The sequence below is a fragment of the Myotis daubentonii genome, chromosome 1 (genome assembly GCF_963259705.1).
Source record: "Myotis daubentonii chromosome 1, mMyoDau2.1, whole genome shotgun sequence".
Lineage (NCBI taxonomy): Eukaryota > Metazoa > Chordata > Mammalia > Chiroptera > Vespertilionidae > Myotis > Myotis daubentonii.
The window spans coordinates 190,224,430-190,241,919 of record NC_081840.1 but is presented as its reverse complement, the minus strand read 5'-3'; the positions used below and the strand labels follow the sequence as shown (position 1 = coordinate 190,241,919).

Genomic DNA, 17,490 nt, shown 5'->3' with positions numbered 1-17,490 from the left:
GCAGACTGGTGCAGCCACTATGGAAGACAGTATGGAGTTTCCTCAAAAAACTACAAATGGAACTCCCATTTGACCCAGTGATCCCACTTCTAGGAATATATCCCCGGAAACCAGAAACACCAATCAGAAAGGATATATGCACCCCTATGTTCATAGCAGCACAATTCACCATAGCTAAGATCTGGAAACAGCCTAAGTGCCCATCAGTAGATGAATGGATTAGAAAACTGTGGTACATCTACACAATGGAATACTATGCTGCTGTAAAAAAGAAGGAACTCTTACCATTTGCAACGTCATGGATGGAACTGGAGAGCATTATGCTAAGTGAAATAAGCCAGTCAATGAAGGAAAAATACCACATGATCTCACTCATTTCTGGATAATAAAGACCATTATAAACTTATGAACAAAAATATATACAGAGACAGAGCTGCCTTGAACAGACTGTCAAACTACAGCAGGAAGGCTGGGGAGGGTGGGAGGGCAGCAGGGGGGTGGGTAAGAGGTCAACCAAAGGACTTGTATGCGTGCATATAAGCATAACCAATGGACATAAGACACTGGGGGGTAGGAAAGGCCAGGGGATTGTCAAGGGTGGGTGGGGAAAAAAAAGGAGACATATGTAATACTCTTTGTAATACTTTAAGCAATAAAAAAAAATATATTTATTATTCTAGCTGTCATCATCTAGATTTAATGTTAACCAGTTTATTTCTTTTTGAATGATGTGAAAATGGTTTTCTTATATTCACTAATTTCATAAAGTATCTTAGAGTTTTACATAATTTGATTTACAAAATCAACGCAATCAGCTATTTATGAGAATTAAATCGTTTTGATATTTAAGTTTATTATTAATAATAAATATAATAAATAATGTCTGCTTAATGAGTATATTTAACTTCTTTTAGTTTTCTACTTATTAATCACCACTTCCAAGAGGTAATTTTTACCCAAATCCAGTGTTATTACTTTAACTATGATTGAAAATTTTCTTAAAATGTGGAAAAGAAAAGCCATTGGCACTGTATAAATAATAGTTTACCTGTTGAAAAGATCAAATATGATGATGACGGTAAATTTTTTTCATCTGATTGTTAATATTTCACAACATGCTACAATGCACTGACAGCATTAATTAACATGGTTAATTAATTATAAAAAGCCAAGCAATTTATAAGTCCACCAGTGAGCTGGATTCTAGTTTATACATGGTTAACATCTTTTTGCTATGTGAGTGTTAAAGTTACTTCAAGTTCTCAGCACATTTGCATAGGTGATAAGGAGAAAGCTACATTAGTTAGTAAACTAAAAGTAGCTCACAATTATCTGGAGACTTCAAATGTATTTTATGTACTAGAATAATTCACTTCCATAATTTATGGAGAAGGGGGAGAATCTGAAACTGGGCCATGCTAGGCTTGCTTCTGATTGATTCTTTTTATATTCCCTCCTCCTCCTCCTCCTCCTCCTCCTCCTCCTCCTCCTCCTCCTCCTCCTCCTCCTCCTCCTCCTCCTCCTCTTCTTCCTCCCCACCTCCTCTTATACTCCTCCTCCTCCTCATCAAGTTATTATTCTGATGGGTTGTTTTGGGGCCATATTTTATAAAACACTGGGACACCTTGAGGGATGGACCCACCTCCACCCTTCTTTTATGTCTTCCTGCTTCAGAATTTAGCAGGGCCCAGCCCACCAGGGAGGTTCTCTTTTTTTTTTACAGACCAGATTTTCTCTTTCTCTAAATCATTGTTTCTGGCTTAGGTACCTGGATGCAGCTTGGTGAGCCCTGGACATCCCTTCTCTGAATATCACCTTGCAACTGAATAGGCCTAATCCAAAATTCAGGGAAAGTAGGAGAGGCCTGGATTACCTGGAAAGTGTAAACTGTATGATGCCTTTCAGATTGTTATCATTCCCTGTTTAATGTTAAAATTTAAGTCCATTCTCAGTACATCTGTAGTGTGTACATTATTCTAGGAATCCTTCAAAGAATTAAGCAAATGACAGGATAGAATTTGGTGATATCTATTCCTGCCCTATAATCCTATATAATAAACCTTAATATGCAAACCGACTGAACAGTCGGTAGAATGACCGTTCACTATATGACACGCACTGACCACCAGGTGGAGGCGATTTGCAGTGGTGGCTGGGGGCGTTGCTGGCCAGTGGGTGGCGCCAGGCCACTAGTCAAGGTGGGTGCCAGCTGTAGCCCCCTGCTGGCCCCACCCGCTGGCTGCCCCACAGATGGCCCTGATCTCTGGCCAGGCCTCACTTATATTTTTGGAACAGTCTCTTAGATTTAAACATTAAAATCTGGCAAGGCTACTCTAACACTAAAAAAACAACAGGATGATGCAGCGAAGACATGCATGGACTCTGGCTTGCACATTTTGTGGTCAGCCCTGATTCTGACACTTATAACTGTGTGACAAACCCAAACTCAACTTCTCTCTGTTTCAGTTTTTCCACCCATAAGATGGGGAAAATGCTACTACTGCCTCAGAAGGATCTGTTATGTACTACATTTTATAATCAGGTCAAAAAATGTAGCTGGTCATACAACAGCAAGATGCCTTTCACCTGTATGAAAAGTATGGCCACTGGTGCATGCGGCGTCCCGGATTGCAAGAGGGATGTCCAATTGCCCATTTAGGCCCGACATCTCCCAAGGGGTCCCAGATTGCAAGAGGACACAGGCTGGGCTGAGGGACACCCCAACCCCATGCACGAATTTTGTGCACTGAACCTTTAGTACTATTATAATACCAAACTTCACACTGCACTTTTGAAATATACTTCTTTGTGACCAGAATATTAATGCCAAAGTTATTGTCCATCAAAAACACCCTCTGTACTACTTTAGCACCTGACATGTGTATTTTGTTTTACAAATTGGTATCTAAGATCATTGAAGCTATCCTAATATTCTAACATTCATGTGGAAATTTCTTAATCAGACCCTTTACAGAGTTTAACACACTCATTAGTTTTCTGCTCTAAGGTAGTTTATCTAACCTTTTGAGGAACCTGGGCAAGGGCTGATGCAATCACATTGGCTCTTTCTTCTGTCATGTTAGTGACCATCGACCCCAGGGAAAACACCACGATACCATTTTCTCCAGAGCTCTGGACAAAATCTTCCATTTCCTGTGAAGGAAGAATTTTTTTTTCCATTACAAAAGACAATAGCATAGTGAACACTACTGAAAGGATTGCTACAAACAGCCAAAGAGAAAATTAAGTATGGTAAGGAATTATTAGTGTCCTTCTTGTTATTTTAAATTGTGTTAAAATACACATAATATATTTACCATCTTAACCATTTTTAAGTGTACAGTTCAATAGTATATATATTCTTATTGTTGTATAATCCATCTCTAAAACTTTTTCATCTTGTAAATTGATACTGTATATTTCTTAAACTGTAATTCTCCATTTCCCAAGTTAACAGTCCCTGACAATTTTCATTCTTTCTGTTTCTATGAATTTGACTAGTCTACATCCCTTATGTAAGTGGAATCATGCAGTATTTGTGTTTTTGTCTGTTTTAACAGGTATTAGAATTTCCTTCAATTTTAAGGCTTGGTAATGTCCATCTACAGATACCCTGAGCCACGAGAAAGACAAGTATGTCCGAGAGCAGGGGTGGACAACCCCTGACACGCGTGCCAAACATGGCACACCAGTAACGTTTGCTGGCACGCGAAACTCTCTTTTATTATCTTCCATTTACAATTTTTTTCTTAATATCAACTTTTTTATTTTTCAGATAAATTCAGTGTAGGTGCATCTTAGATAAATAAATAATTTTACATAACAAGTTATCTTAAAGACCATAGACATGGATTGACGAGAGAGGGGAAGAGCAATTTCTATGCCTCTGCCTTAACTCTCCCTGCCTTCCTAGATCCGACCAATGTTTTGGTTTCAGCCTCAGACACAGCGGGTTTTCGTTAACTGCCTCACCTACTTATTCAAAATTTCACTCTATAAAAATGAAACCTTTCCTCTCGCTTTGCCCACCGGTATTAACAAAAGGGGAATAAATTTCTATGTTTCTCTCAGCAGCAAAAGTCCCACCGATAATATCAAACGGAATCATAAAGTTTTCTGTTGAACTATCAGTGTACATGTATACATTCTGTCAAACTACAGAGGGAAGGTTGGGAAGGGTTGGAGGGCGGGAGGGAAGGGTAAGAGATCAACTGAAGGACTTGTATGCATGCATATAAGTATAACCAGTAGACATAAGACACTGGGGGGTAGGGGAGGCTGGGGGAATGTCAAGGGTGGGGGGAAGGAGACATATGTAATACTCTTTGTATTACTTTAAGCAATAAAACAAAATAAAAAAAATAAAAACATAAAAAAAATAAATGTAGCCCTGACCGGTTTGGCTCAGTGGATAGAGCATTGGCCTGCGGACTCAAGAGTCCTGGGTTTGATTCTGGTCAAGGGCATGTACCTTGGTTGCAGGCACATCCCCAGTGGGGGGCGTGCAGGAGGCAGCTGATTGATGTATCTCTCTCATCGATGTTTCTAGCTCTCTGTCCCTCTCCCTTCCTCTCTGCAAAAAATCAATATATATAATAAAATAAAATAAATGTATTTTTTCATCATCATATACTGTGTTTTTGTCGCTTGAATGAATTTTATTATTTCTTTAAGGTTCTTCACATACATACACCTTAATAGATATCAAGTAGGCCTAACATGTTCTCAAAAAATTAGGGTTGGCACGCAGAAGAATTTTGAGTCAGAGATTTTGCTGGTTTTGGCAAGCACTCAAAAAAAGTTTGTCCATCCCTATCCTAGAGCAAATTAATCCTGAAATATTGCAGGAGGTAAAAATTACAAAAGTGATAACTCTCTTTTTCAGGGATATCATGAGAAGGCAGGGTTCTTTGAAAAAGATAATGCTGGGAAAAATAGTAGGCAGCAGGAAGGAGGATGATCAAATATGAGATGAATTGACTCCATAACAGAAGCCATAGGCATGAGTCTAAAAGAGTTGAGAGGGCTGTTAAAACTAGGATTTTGTGGCCATCACTCATTCATAAGGTCCTCAGGAGTCAGAGCTGACTCACAGCACATAATATACCATTGTGTGTATTGATTGTTTATTGATTTATCTATCAATGGCGCTTGGGTTGATTTTATCTTTTGGCTCTTGTGAATAGTGTTATGAATATGATTCTAATGTCACTATTTTGGAATATACCCAGAAGTTCTATTGCTGGATCAAATGATAATTGTTTTTATTTTTTTGAGGAGCCTCCATTCTCTTATAATCAGTAGCTGTTTTGAAGAGACCTAATCCCTTAGTTTTTTTGGAGTATACAATTGATGAGCTTGAAATCCCTTATTACATACTATTGGCCCAGTGCACGGATTCATGCACATTGAAAGGAAGTTAATTAGAAAGTGGCTGGCGGGGTGGGACTGGGCGAGACAGGCTGGGAATGCCGTGGAGCCAAGTTCCTGTGGTCCCCTCCCCAGCCGGCCACACCTGGGGTGGTGCTGTGGCTCAAAGGGTATCTGTGGAGTGAGTGGGGATCCCTCCAGCTGTTGGGGTCCCTCAGCCTGGCCTGTGGGGATCAAGCTGAAATTGGCTCTCTGACATCCCCTGAAGGGTTCCAGAGTGTGAGAGGACACTCTCCACAGTTGCTGTCATACAGGGTATGGAATGCAAACACAAGTGTGCAGTAAATCAGATTCGGGCTGACAGTGCCCCAGCAACAACATAACCCATGGCTGAAGGTGGAATCACGTTGCCCTGCAAAGAATCAGGCTCCCTCCTCTCTGGTTCTGGGGTGTGTCACCCGAGAACCGAGAACCGCCACTGCCAAGTCACTGCAGCTTGGTGGCTCCTGAGTCTTTAATATATATTGGTCGGTAAGTATGATGTGTACTGACCACCAGGGGGAAGATGCTCAATGCAGGAGCTGGGCTCATGGCGCATGAGCACAAGTGGTGGCGGAAGCCCCATGGGGAGCAGACCTAAGCCTTCACTCAGACATCTCCTGAGGGCTCCCAGACTGGGAGAGGGCGCAGGCCAGGTTTAGGAACCCTTGAGGAGACTCTAGTTAGTTTATAATTTGTATCTATAAGTCTGTTTTCTTTCTTTTGTTTTGTTTTAGATTATACATATAAGTAAAATAATATAGTATTTGTCTTTTTTTGTCTGATTTATTTAACTTAACATAATCCCCTCTAGGTCAGTGATGGCGAACCTATGACACGCATGTCAGAGGTGACACGCAAACTCATTTTTTTGGTTGATTTTTCTTTGTTAAATGGCATTTAAATATATAAAATAAATATCAAAAATATAAGTCTTTGTTTTACTATGGTTGCAAATATCAAAAAATTTCTATATGTGACACGGCACCAGAGTTAAGTTAGGGTTTTTCAAAATGCTGACACGCCGAGCTCAAAAGGTTCACCATCACTGCTCTAGGTCCTTCCATGTTGTTGCATTTAGCAATATGTGGTCCTTTGATATTGGTGAGTAATATTTCATGGTGTGCATAGACCGCATGTATTTTACCCATTTATCTATTGATGGATATCAAGGTTGCTTCCATATCTTGGCTATTGTAGTTAATGCTTAATGAACATGGGGGTGTATATATCTTTTCAATTAGTCTTTTTGTTTAGCTCTAATAAATACTCAGAACTGGAATTGCTGGATTGTATGCTATTTTATTTTTAATTTTTTGAGGAACCTCCATACTGTTTTCCATAGTGGCTCCAGCAATTTACAAACTAGCTCCATGCACAGGAGTTCCCTTTTCTCTACCTTTTTGACAACACATTTTATTTGTTGACTGATTTCTGGATATTTATTTTGTATCCTGCTACTTTACTTAATTCATTTGTCAATTCTAGCAGTTTTGTGTGGAATCTTTAGGGTTCTCTATATACAGTATCATGTCATCTGCAAATGGTGACAATTTTACTTCTTCATGTCCAGTATAAATGCCCTTTAATTTTATTTCTTCTGTGATTGCTGTAGCTAGGTCTTCCAATACTCTATTGAATAAAGGTGGCAATAACGGGCGTCACTGTGTTGTTTTTGATTGTAGAAGAAAAGCTTTTAGCTTTTCACCATTAAATATGATATTAGCTGTGGGGTTTATTGGTCATATATGGTCTTTATCATGTTGATGTAAGTTCTCTCTGAACCCACTTCATTGAGAGATTTTATCATGAATGGATGCTGGATTTGTCAAATGCTATTTTTCTGTATCTATTGAGATGATCATATGATTTTTACCCTTGGTTTTGTTGATGTTGTCTATCACATTGATTTTTTTGTGTGTGGATATGGAACCATTTTTGCATTCCTAGAATACATTCCACTTGAGCATGATGTATAATCCTTTAACATATTGTTGAATTCAGTTTGCTAATATTTTGTTGAAAATATTCACATCTATCTTTATCAGAGATATTGGCTTGTGATTTTTTTGTATTGTCTTTGTCTGGTTCTGACTGCTTTCATAGAATGAGTTTGTGAGTGTTATTTTCTTTTCAATATCTCTGGAATATTTTGAGAAGGATAGGTATTAATTGGTAGAATTAAATGTTCAGTAGAATTTATTTGTGAAATCATCTGGTCTTAAACTTTTATTTGTTGAGAGTTTTTTTTAAAGTACTATTTCAATTTTCTTGCTAGTAATTGATATGTTCAGTTTTTTTTAAATATATTTTATTGATATTTTACAGAGAGAAAGGGAGAGGGATAGAGAGCCAGAAACATCGATGAGAGAGAAACATCGATCAGCTGCTTCCTGCTTGCCCCCAACTGGGGATGTGCCCGCAACGAAGGTACATGCCCTTGACCGGAATCGAACCCGGGACCCTTGAGTCCACAGTCCAATGCTCTATCCACTGAGCCAAACCGGTTCTGGCAATATGTTCAGTTTTTATGCTTCTTCCTGTTTCATTCATTGAAGGTTGTATGTTTCCTGTATAGCTCTTTTTCTGGAGATTTTTCTATTCTTCCATTTGGGGCCTGCTCCTTTGTCTCCCTATACTTGCTGCCTCTTTGTGTTTGTTTCTATGTATTAGACCAACTTGATTTGACTCCGAGTTTTGTGTATTCCCTCATTTGTTTTACTTTCTTTGTTTATTTCTAAGAATTTGATGAAATAGCCACCTCTCCTGAACTTGATGGAGTGGCTTTGTGTAGGAATGATCTTTGTGTGGTCTGTGTGTGCTGTGTGGCTTCGGCAGGCTGGCTGGAGTTGAAGTGGTTGTTTGAGGTACCAGGGGGTCCCTGGCATGTAGGCTAGCCATAGTTGAGGCAAACATGACCAATTTTCTCAGAATGCCCAGCTCTGGGGGCACCCTGGCAGGCTGGATGGCTTGGTTTGGAGCAGCCAGTGGCATATGGCTGCAGCATTGCCATGGCAGTTTGTCTGTCTGAGCCTGGGGTGGGTGTGGGATGAGTGGCCTAAGGCATGCTATGGTGGCCTTGCAGGTGAGCTATAGCACTTGAATTGAATTCTTGCCCATGCTATCAGTGGAAAGAGAATATAAACATTGGCACTCACAGGCACCTCAAGTCCCAAAGAGTTTCCACAGAGCCTGGAGAGTTCTCGCAGTTTATCAACATTCTCTACACAGTCTCTCTCTCATTTGTTGTGCAGAAGCTGTTCAGTCAACCCTCAGCTGTTTTTCAGGAGGAAATGCTCTTCATGTAGGTGTACATTCTGAGTGTTCATGGGAAGGTGTCAGTTCAGGGTCTTCCTAATCTGGAATCTTGGACCTCTCTCCCTAAATCACTTCTTACAAACTGGAGGATTACTATAATTCCTGAGTCTGGTATTATTGCTCAGAATATCCATGAAATAGCCTTAAGATTCCTATTTATAATTCAGAATTATCCTTATATACTTTTCTGAGTGTCCATGTTTCTGACATGTATGTGTATGACACCTTTTGCTCTGAAATCATATTGTACGTTCTAGTAGAATATGCTATGTGTAACCGGCTGTGAGGGGCCCTCATCATCACCTCGCTGACTCTCCCAGGGAACACCTGCCCCACAGTGGGAGAGGTACAACTGGGCTCTCTGCAGCAAAGATCTGGTCACCCTCTTGGGTAGCACAGTTTGATGTATTTAAAGGTGCTGGTGAAGTCATGTTCACCTGGAATTGTTTCAGATTTATTATGACTGTGGTGCCTGATTTTTTTTTAATTAGTTTTCAAATTTTATTACTTTCAGTGCTAGAAAAATTCCTGATTGCTCAACGCACTTTCTAGTTCCCCACCCCCAAATGTGCACCAAATGTGCAAGAAGCCAAAATTTCATATCTGTTCCAAACTTCATACTCTTTTATCTACCCCTACCGCCTCTGCTGATTTTTCTGTTTTAAATAGTTTACTTGTGTGTTTTTTTCTCTGAAAAATAAAGACCTAACCCTTCTAACATAAGAAGTTAACTTTCTCATTCTAACCATTGCTTCAATTTTTTGTTTAAAGATTTTGAGATATAATCCCATATAATAAAAGCCTAATATTCTAAGTGTCTGAACGTTCATTCAACTGTTCAACCAGTTGCTATGACATGCACTGACCACCAGGGGGCAGATGCTCCAACCAGTAGGTTAGGAGTCTGCTGGGGTCTGGCTGATTGGGACTGGGCAAGATGGGCCGGAGATGCCCTGGAGTCCTCCTGCCATCCATTCCCTGCCGCCCTACCTCTCGGGGTCCCTCCCCTTCTGGCTGCCCCTGATCAGCCCTGATCAGGACTGGGTGAGATGGCCCCTATTGCCTCTGATTGGTCCCAATTGGAACTGGGCGAGATGGGCCGGACATGCCCTGGAGCCCTCCCGTAGTCCCTCCCAGGCCCTGATCATAAACCGGTGGGGTCCCTTGGCATGGACACTGCCCTCTAGCAATCCGGGACCCTTGGGAGATGTTGGAGACCTAGTTTTGGCCTGATCCCTGCAGACCAAGCTGAGAGACCCTACTGGTGCACGAATCTGTGCACCAGGCCTCTATTTGATATATAACATTCTGTAAGTTTAAGGTTTACAGTGTATTGAGTTGATTTATTTATATATTTCTACAGACCTGGTGCACAGATTTGTGCACCAGTGGGGTCCCTCAGCCTGGCTTGTGCCCTTTAACAATCTGGGACCCCTCGGGAGATGTTGGACTGCTGGTTTTGGCCTCATCCCCACAGGTTCTCATGGGTGTAGTAGTGCGCAAAGCAGCAGGCAGCCAGGGAGGAGCCTGAGCCAGGGCTGGGCACTGTGCCACTCCTGCTATATCTGGCCCTGCTGCACCTGCTGCCTCCATGGCTCGGTAGTGCTGCCTCAGAGGTGGGAGATGCTTGTGCTGCTGCAGGTCTGCTAGCCAGCCGTGAGCTCGGAGTCTGATGCCCACTGTGAGAGCTCACTGGCCACTATGGGGCAGCTCCTACATTGAGCGTCTGCCCTCTGGTGGTCAGTGTGCATCATAGCTACCGGTAGGCCAGTTGGGTGATCGCTTAGGCTTTTATATGTATACTAGAGGCCTGTTGCACGAAAAGATTCATGCAATAGGCCTTCCCTTCCCCTGACTGCCGGCACTGGTTTCCCCCAGCACCCGAGACCCCGGCCTTCGCTCCAGCCAGAGCCGCCTTCAAGCCTTTGCTGCCCCGCCAGACCTCCCCGGGTCGGGTCACACACGGAACGCCCACCACCCTGGGTTGCAGATAGCAGGCCCAGATGGTGGCAGGGCAGACGGGATGGCGCTGCCCTGCCCTGCCTGCAGTATGCAAATTATCCGCCATCTTTGTTGGCGGTTAATTTGCATATCATGCTGATTAGCCAATGGGAAGCGTAGCGAAGGTACGGTAAATTACTATGTTTGTCTATTATTAGATAGGATATATATATATTACTATTACTACCTAATATTAGTGAACAATTTTATTAGGTCACATAATTATCTTTTTATGGGTGTTGAGAACATTTAAGATCTAGTATGTAGAAACTTTCAAGTATGTAAAGAATATATAATCACTATATCTCCCGAACTTAATCATCTTCGAGTTGCAAGTCTGTATGTACCCTTGACTAACTTTTTTTTACCCACTAATCGCCCTTTCACCAGTCCATGGTAATCACCATTATACTTCTGTTTCTAATGGGTTTGCCATTTTTAGATTCTACATATAAGTGATATCCTATATTATTTATCTTTTTCAGTGTGCTTTATGTCACTTAGCATAATACTTTCATGGTCCATCTATGTTGTCCCAAATGGTAGGATTTACCCCTTTATGATGACTGAATAATATTTGTGTGTGTGTATTTCACATATCTTAAGTTGTTTCCATTTATTGGCTCTTGTGAATACTGGTGCAATAAACATGGGATTATGGATATATTTTTGATATCCTATTTTTCTTACTTTTAGAAGTATGCCCAGAAGTAGATTTGTGGGGCATATGGGAGCTCTATTAAAATTCTTAAAAAACCTCCATACTGTTTTTCATAGTGGTTGCACCAGTTTTACATTCTCACCAACAGTGCACACGATTCAATGTTATCTTTTAGATCACCAAGTTTCCTTAGCACAGCTATTTTGACTTTTTTATTGGGTGAATCATATATCTCCATGTCTGTATTTGTTTGCTGGAGGATTGTTGTAGAATTTGGTGACCTAATGTTTCCCTGATTTTTCATGTTCTTTGGAATTTTGCATTGCTGTTTTTGCATTTGAATTAGCAGTCACCCACTGATGTTTACTACTTTCAGGGTAGAAATACCTTTCGTCAGTACTGCTATAGATAAGGCTTTTTCAGTTCTTGTATGAATATGCCTGCTCTGTGCTTCATGCTCCCTCTTGTGGGAGGATTCTTGAGCCTGTTTGTGTTCCCTCTATTCTATAAAGCACCAGGCTAGATGCTGATCTTCTTAGTATTAAGCTTTTTCTTTCTTTTCTTTTCCTGAAGGTGGTGCTATAGTTCAAGTTTGTGATTCTCCCCTGTCTGCAAACCCTTGCTTGTATTCTGCTCTTGCTCACTAGCCTTTTATCAAATCTTGCTCTGGCTGCTGCCCTTGGCAGCTTATACATGGAGCTGGCCACAGAGGGGAGGAAATATGGGTTGGAATGCAGGTCACTATTGTTGCCCACATGCCAGCATGCGGAGATCTGTAAGAAAGGTTTTCTTCGTGGTTTGTGGTCAGGCTTCCTGATGGAGTACCGAATGCAGTCAGGAGGAACCCTGTCTCTTTAACATGCTCTCTAGTAATTTTCTTTGCCAGATCTACTCCCTCTCACCAGACACTGAGCTCCCAATTCAACACTCTGGATGCTGTGAGAGAAATGAGCTCTTTGGAAGCATCCTGCAAACCAGGGGAAGCTCCGCACCCACTCACCGGCTCTCTATCCCTGTGAGGGAAATCACGGGAACGGGCAGGCCTTCTTTGAACCTCATACTGAGCTCCATCAAAAGAGGAATGATGTTGGCAAAATCAAGCTTTCCTCTCGCCCACACCAATGCATTCAAATTCATCTATTTGGTGCTCCAACAGAGTGCTGGAACTTCTCTAGATATCTGGACTTCCACAAAAGTTCTCTACTCCATAGGTCAGTGGTCGGCAAGCTCATTAGTTAACAGAGCCAAATATCAATAGTACAATGATTGAAATTACTTTTGAGAGCCAAATTTTTTAAACTTAAACTATATAGGTAGGTACATTGTTATTAACTTAACTAGAGGCCCGGTGCAAAAAAATTTGTGCACTCGTGGGGGGGGGGGTGTCCCTCAGGCAGGCCTGTGCCCTCTTGCAGTCTGGGACCCCTCGGGGGATGTCCACCTGCTGGCGTAGACCTGCTCCCTGGGGGATATGGCCTAAGCTGGCAGTCAGACATCCCTCTGGCAGCCCGGGAGCCCTCAGGGGATATCCACTTGACAGCGGGGAGCAGGCCTAAGCTTCAGTCAGACATCCTTAGCACTGCTGAGGAGGCAAGAGAGGCTTCCACCATCACTGCTGTACTGGCAGCCATCAGCTTGGCTTGTGGCTGAGCAGAGTTCCCCCTGTGGGAGTGCACTGACCACCAGGGGGCAGTTCCTGCATTGAGCGTCTGGCCCCTGGTGGTCAGTGTGTGTCATAGTGACCGGTCATTCCTAGTCGTTCTGCTATTAGGGTCAGTTTGCATATTACTCTTTTACTATATAGGATAGAGGCCTGGTGCCCGGGTCGGGGCTGGCTGGTTTGCCCTGAAGGGTGTCCCAGATCAGGGTGGGGGTCCCGCTTGGGTGCCTGGCCAGCCTGGGTGAGGGGTTGAGGGCTGTTTGCAGGCTGGCCACAGCCCCTTCAGGGTGGGGGTCCCCACTGGGGTGCCTGGCCAGCCTGTGTGAGGGGCTGATGGCTGTTTGCAGGCTGGCCACGGCACCCAGCCACCAAGCTCCCAGTGGAGCCTGGCTGGAAGCAGGTATCTGGGATTTATTTATCTTCTATAATTGAAACTATGTTGTCTTTAGCAAGTCCTGCGGGAAGATTGGCTTTCTCCATTGCTGGGGCAACCAAGCCTCCTGGTTGCTCCAACTCCGTGGCTGCCAGCTGCCATCTTGTTTGGGTTATTGAAACTTTGTTACCTTCAGCAGAGGCCCGAGCCGGGGGGAAGCTTGGCTTTCTCCATTGCTGGGGCAACCAAGTCTCCTGCTTGCTCCAGCTCCGAGGCTGCCTGCCGACATTTTGGTTGGGTTAATTTGCATATAGTCCCTCTGATTTGCTGGTGGGCATGGCTTTGGGCATGTCGAAGTTATGGTCAATTTGAATGTTTCTCTTTTATTAGATTAGATTAGGTTACTCCTCAGCTGACCTTTGCTAAAACGTCCTCAATTTGATTGAGGTACGTTCACTGAGGTCGACCCCTTCCAACTCTCCCATCCACACTCATCAAGTATACTTGTTTCGTCTATCTCTTTCCGAAAACCGACTTGTGCGCATGGGCCACAAAGTTTCAATTGCATTGTACGTGTGCCTCTGCACGTGGTATTTTGTGGAAGAGCCACACTCAAGGGGCCAAAGAGCCACATGTGGCTCGCGAGCCATGGTTTGCCGACCACTGCCATAGGTGACTGCCCAAGTCAGGGTTGTAGGTACTCCTGGACTGCAGGTAAGAGGGGCTGGAATAATTCACAATATCCTTTCAGTGTCACAGCCAGTACTGGAGTCTTTCTGCCTATTACCTGATGCATAGGTGGGCAAGATTCTTTCCAGGTCCTTTTGCATTGGCACTTTTGTTCATGGATAGATAACAAATTTTATTGTTGAAGGTGTAAAATAACAAGGGATGTCTCATGCTCACTTACACCAGATTGCTATTGTCACTCCTGAGGTATTATGATTCACTCCCATGGGATGCTCTCTAGCATTATTGCAGTATTATGCTTTCTCTTTATTATAATACTTTCCACACTGTTTTTATTACTTATATTATACTTGAGGCCCGGTGCATGAAAATTCATGCACTGGAGGGGGTGTTCCCTCAGCCCAGCCTGACCCCTCTCACAGTCTGGGAGCACTCAGGGGTGGGAGGTGACCTGGCGATCAGGGGAAGGCAAGGCCCCATCACACCTCTGCTGCTGCCACTGCCAGCAGCATAAGCCTCGGACTGCCCTGGTTACCTGAGCCTCAGGCGGCCCTGGGTGGCTGGGGGACTGAGAGGACTGGGGGACTCTGGAGGGAGGCGCGTGGGGCAGGCTCGGCCTTCCTGTGCACCTGCTGCTCCGGTGGGGCTAAGGAGACTGGGTGCAGCCATCTTGTGGCTGTGGGCACTGCCATCTTTGAGGGTGTGGCAGTCAATTAGCCTATTCCCTCCTTACTGGCTGTGGGCACCGCCATCTTTGCCAAGGCATGAGGGTCAATTAGCCTATTACCTCCTTATTAGATAGGATCTTTCTAAGTGAAACATCTGGTGTGTGGGAGCAAAAATGGTATCTATACTGCTCCTTTGTATATCCACCCCTTATCCTTGCACTATGCCAGTCACTTTAAAAAATTAGTTTTTGAATTAATGGTTGATATTTTTTAAGTGTTGAATAATGAAGGCCTTAATTTAACAGGCCCTATTACCAAAGTCTCCCAAATATAATTCTTTATTTTGTAATGATAGTGACATTGAGATTCTTGAAATAGTATAAAATATGAGTTTGGCAGGTCACTTTACCCAGATTCCCATATCTCCCTCAGTGTGACCAGACCTTCTGAATGAAGAACACAGAATCATTCCTACTGAAAATGCAAAGTAGAACAAACATGAATAGTTTTACCTTAGGCAGAGGCTTAGCAGGTTTGCAGTGGAGACCTCCAACAAATTGAAAATGTGGCAAGAGTGGGCGAGGGAATTCAAAATCCCAATAGGTTCGAATAAACCATATTTCTGCTTTTCTCATTAACTCGAATAATGTAGTGGGTCTTCCTGAAGGGAAAAAGAACAAAAAGTAGAAAAAGTAAGAATATTGTAATATGAATATACCATTTTTTAAAGTTTGTAATAATGTAGCCAATGATGTTTAAAGTGTTTGTGGCTTGATAGTGCAAACATATTTATATACATGTTTTGTATTATGTTGTTCACATATATTAACTATATATATAAAATTTAACAGTTTTTCTTCTCTAACTTCACATCAGGACATTCACAATCATAGAAAATGATTAAACCTAAGCCACTATAGAATTAAACATGCATTTGCTTACTCTGTAAAGCTGCAGAAGTAATAGATGCAAATGTGAACAATGATTTCAATTCCTCAATCAATTAACTCTACCATATCCATGGAAACACTTTTCCCTAGATTATTTAGTCTAGTTTCTGCATTTTAGCAAGCTATTCCCTTTATTCTAGATTTCACAAAAACTGAGGTTTTGAGAGTATGGTTCAATTCCTGGTACTATAATTACATTTGGTTCATTTTAGGAGCCTAATAATACTTGTGCATTAATAAAAACATTTACAAATAACAGCTGGAATATTTCATAATGTATGGTAATAGATGTGCTCACTCTTAATTTTGACTCATTTTGTTTTTAATGAAGGGAGAGTTTTCACAAAATGTAGTTTATTGACTTACATGTCTGCCCATCAACAAAAGTTTAGTGTTTAAGCAGATGAGTTGTAAGTGCTTAATGAAGGAATGTGTAGTCATTAGAAACCTGAAATTATAGGTTCCTGAGTCTTGGACAGAGCACTCCAGTGTGAAAGAACCCTTCAGGTAATATGGCAAAATAGTTCAGTTTTTAAATCAAACTAAACTACATGAGAGGAAGAAATTCCTCAATGACCTTATAATTTAAGCATTTCCATAATATTTGTGAGAATGAAAGGTTATTTTATAATGTTATTTTATCATTTTACTTATAAAAAACAAATTTCTCTGACTTAATATTTATACAAACCCACCTTTTAGGGCCCTAAGAAAGTTAGGATTTCATGCTACCAAGTAAGGACATGACTTACCCAGTGCTTCGCTGCAAAGCTGATCCCACTTCTCACTAAATGTTTGGAACCAGAAGTCAAAATAAAGCACATACATCATATTTTTTACTCTCTCCATGAATGTCATTTGGTCACGAAATTCTGACAAGACAACAGGTACGTAGGATGGAGGGAATGGAAGTCCTCCACTGTACTTTTCAATTGTATAGCCAGCAGAGGCACGGAGACTGTACACAAAAGGTATTTTAAGTAGCTCAGCCAGCAGCTCACCACAGGGTCCGATGGCATCTGCAAGAACGACATCAAACCTTGATTCCTGTAGCTTTGTCATAAGTTTCTTGTTCAAAACTACATCTTTACATAGTGTTTGAATACAATCAGTAAATTTATGAGTGAGATCTTGAATTAATGAAAAATAAGTCCAAAATGTATCTTTTGGCATATATGTCCATTTAGAAACCAGCTGCATGAAAACATCCTCAAAATCATCTTTTGTTAAAGATGTAGGAAAAACCTCAAATTGAATAGCAGATGGTTTATTGGGATCAACAAGAATTGAAGCTGAAGATGTCAGAACAGTCACTTCATGACCTCTCTGGACCAGTGCATCCAGGATGGTCTTCATGTTGATCCAGTGGCTGTATTCTGTGGGCCACACCAGCACCTTTCCACAACTCCCAGGGCTGAAGTGACCACTCAGCTGTAGCAGCAGCAGAACTGAAATCCACTTCATAGGCATCCTGGTGGCACACAGGCTTCTTTTCAAATGGCTGATCCCTTTTACCTTGGCTCTTGCTTATGTCCAAAGAGAAATCAATCAAGAAGTTAAAATAAAACTTCTACACCCAAAGTAAATACATTTGATTAACAGTCAGCATTTTATGGCGTCAGAAAATTATGAAGTAAATGACCTTTTTAAAATACAAATCTGTGTAATATCTAAAGGTGCTGTCATCCAGCTGGGTCATCTTTGCAGTTTTCCTGTATTGTATAATTTATTATAGATGAATGTCATAATTATAGGATGTT

At 41.8% G+C, this 17,490-nt stretch overlaps 1 protein-coding gene across 1 annotated transcript in view; it reads right to left on the bottom strand.

Moving 5' to 3' along the window:
- LOC132218402 (UDP-glucuronosyltransferase 2B31-like) overlaps window positions 1-17,274 on the bottom strand; it is a 60,907-nt gene extending 43,633 nt beyond the window's left edge. Inside the window, exons 1-3 of the mRNA XM_059669579.1 lie at window positions 16,483-17,274; window positions 15,293-15,441; window positions 3,022-3,153 (exon numbers count right to left, since the gene is read on the bottom strand). Of these exons, the coding sequence (XP_059525562.1) occupies window positions 3,022-3,153; window positions 15,293-15,441; window positions 16,483-17,200 (999 nt within the window). The 5' untranslated portion in view covers window positions 17,201-17,274. The remainder of the gene's footprint in view (window positions 1-3,021; window positions 3,154-15,292; window positions 15,442-16,482) is intronic.
- Window positions 17,275-17,490: the final 216 nt, after the last annotated feature.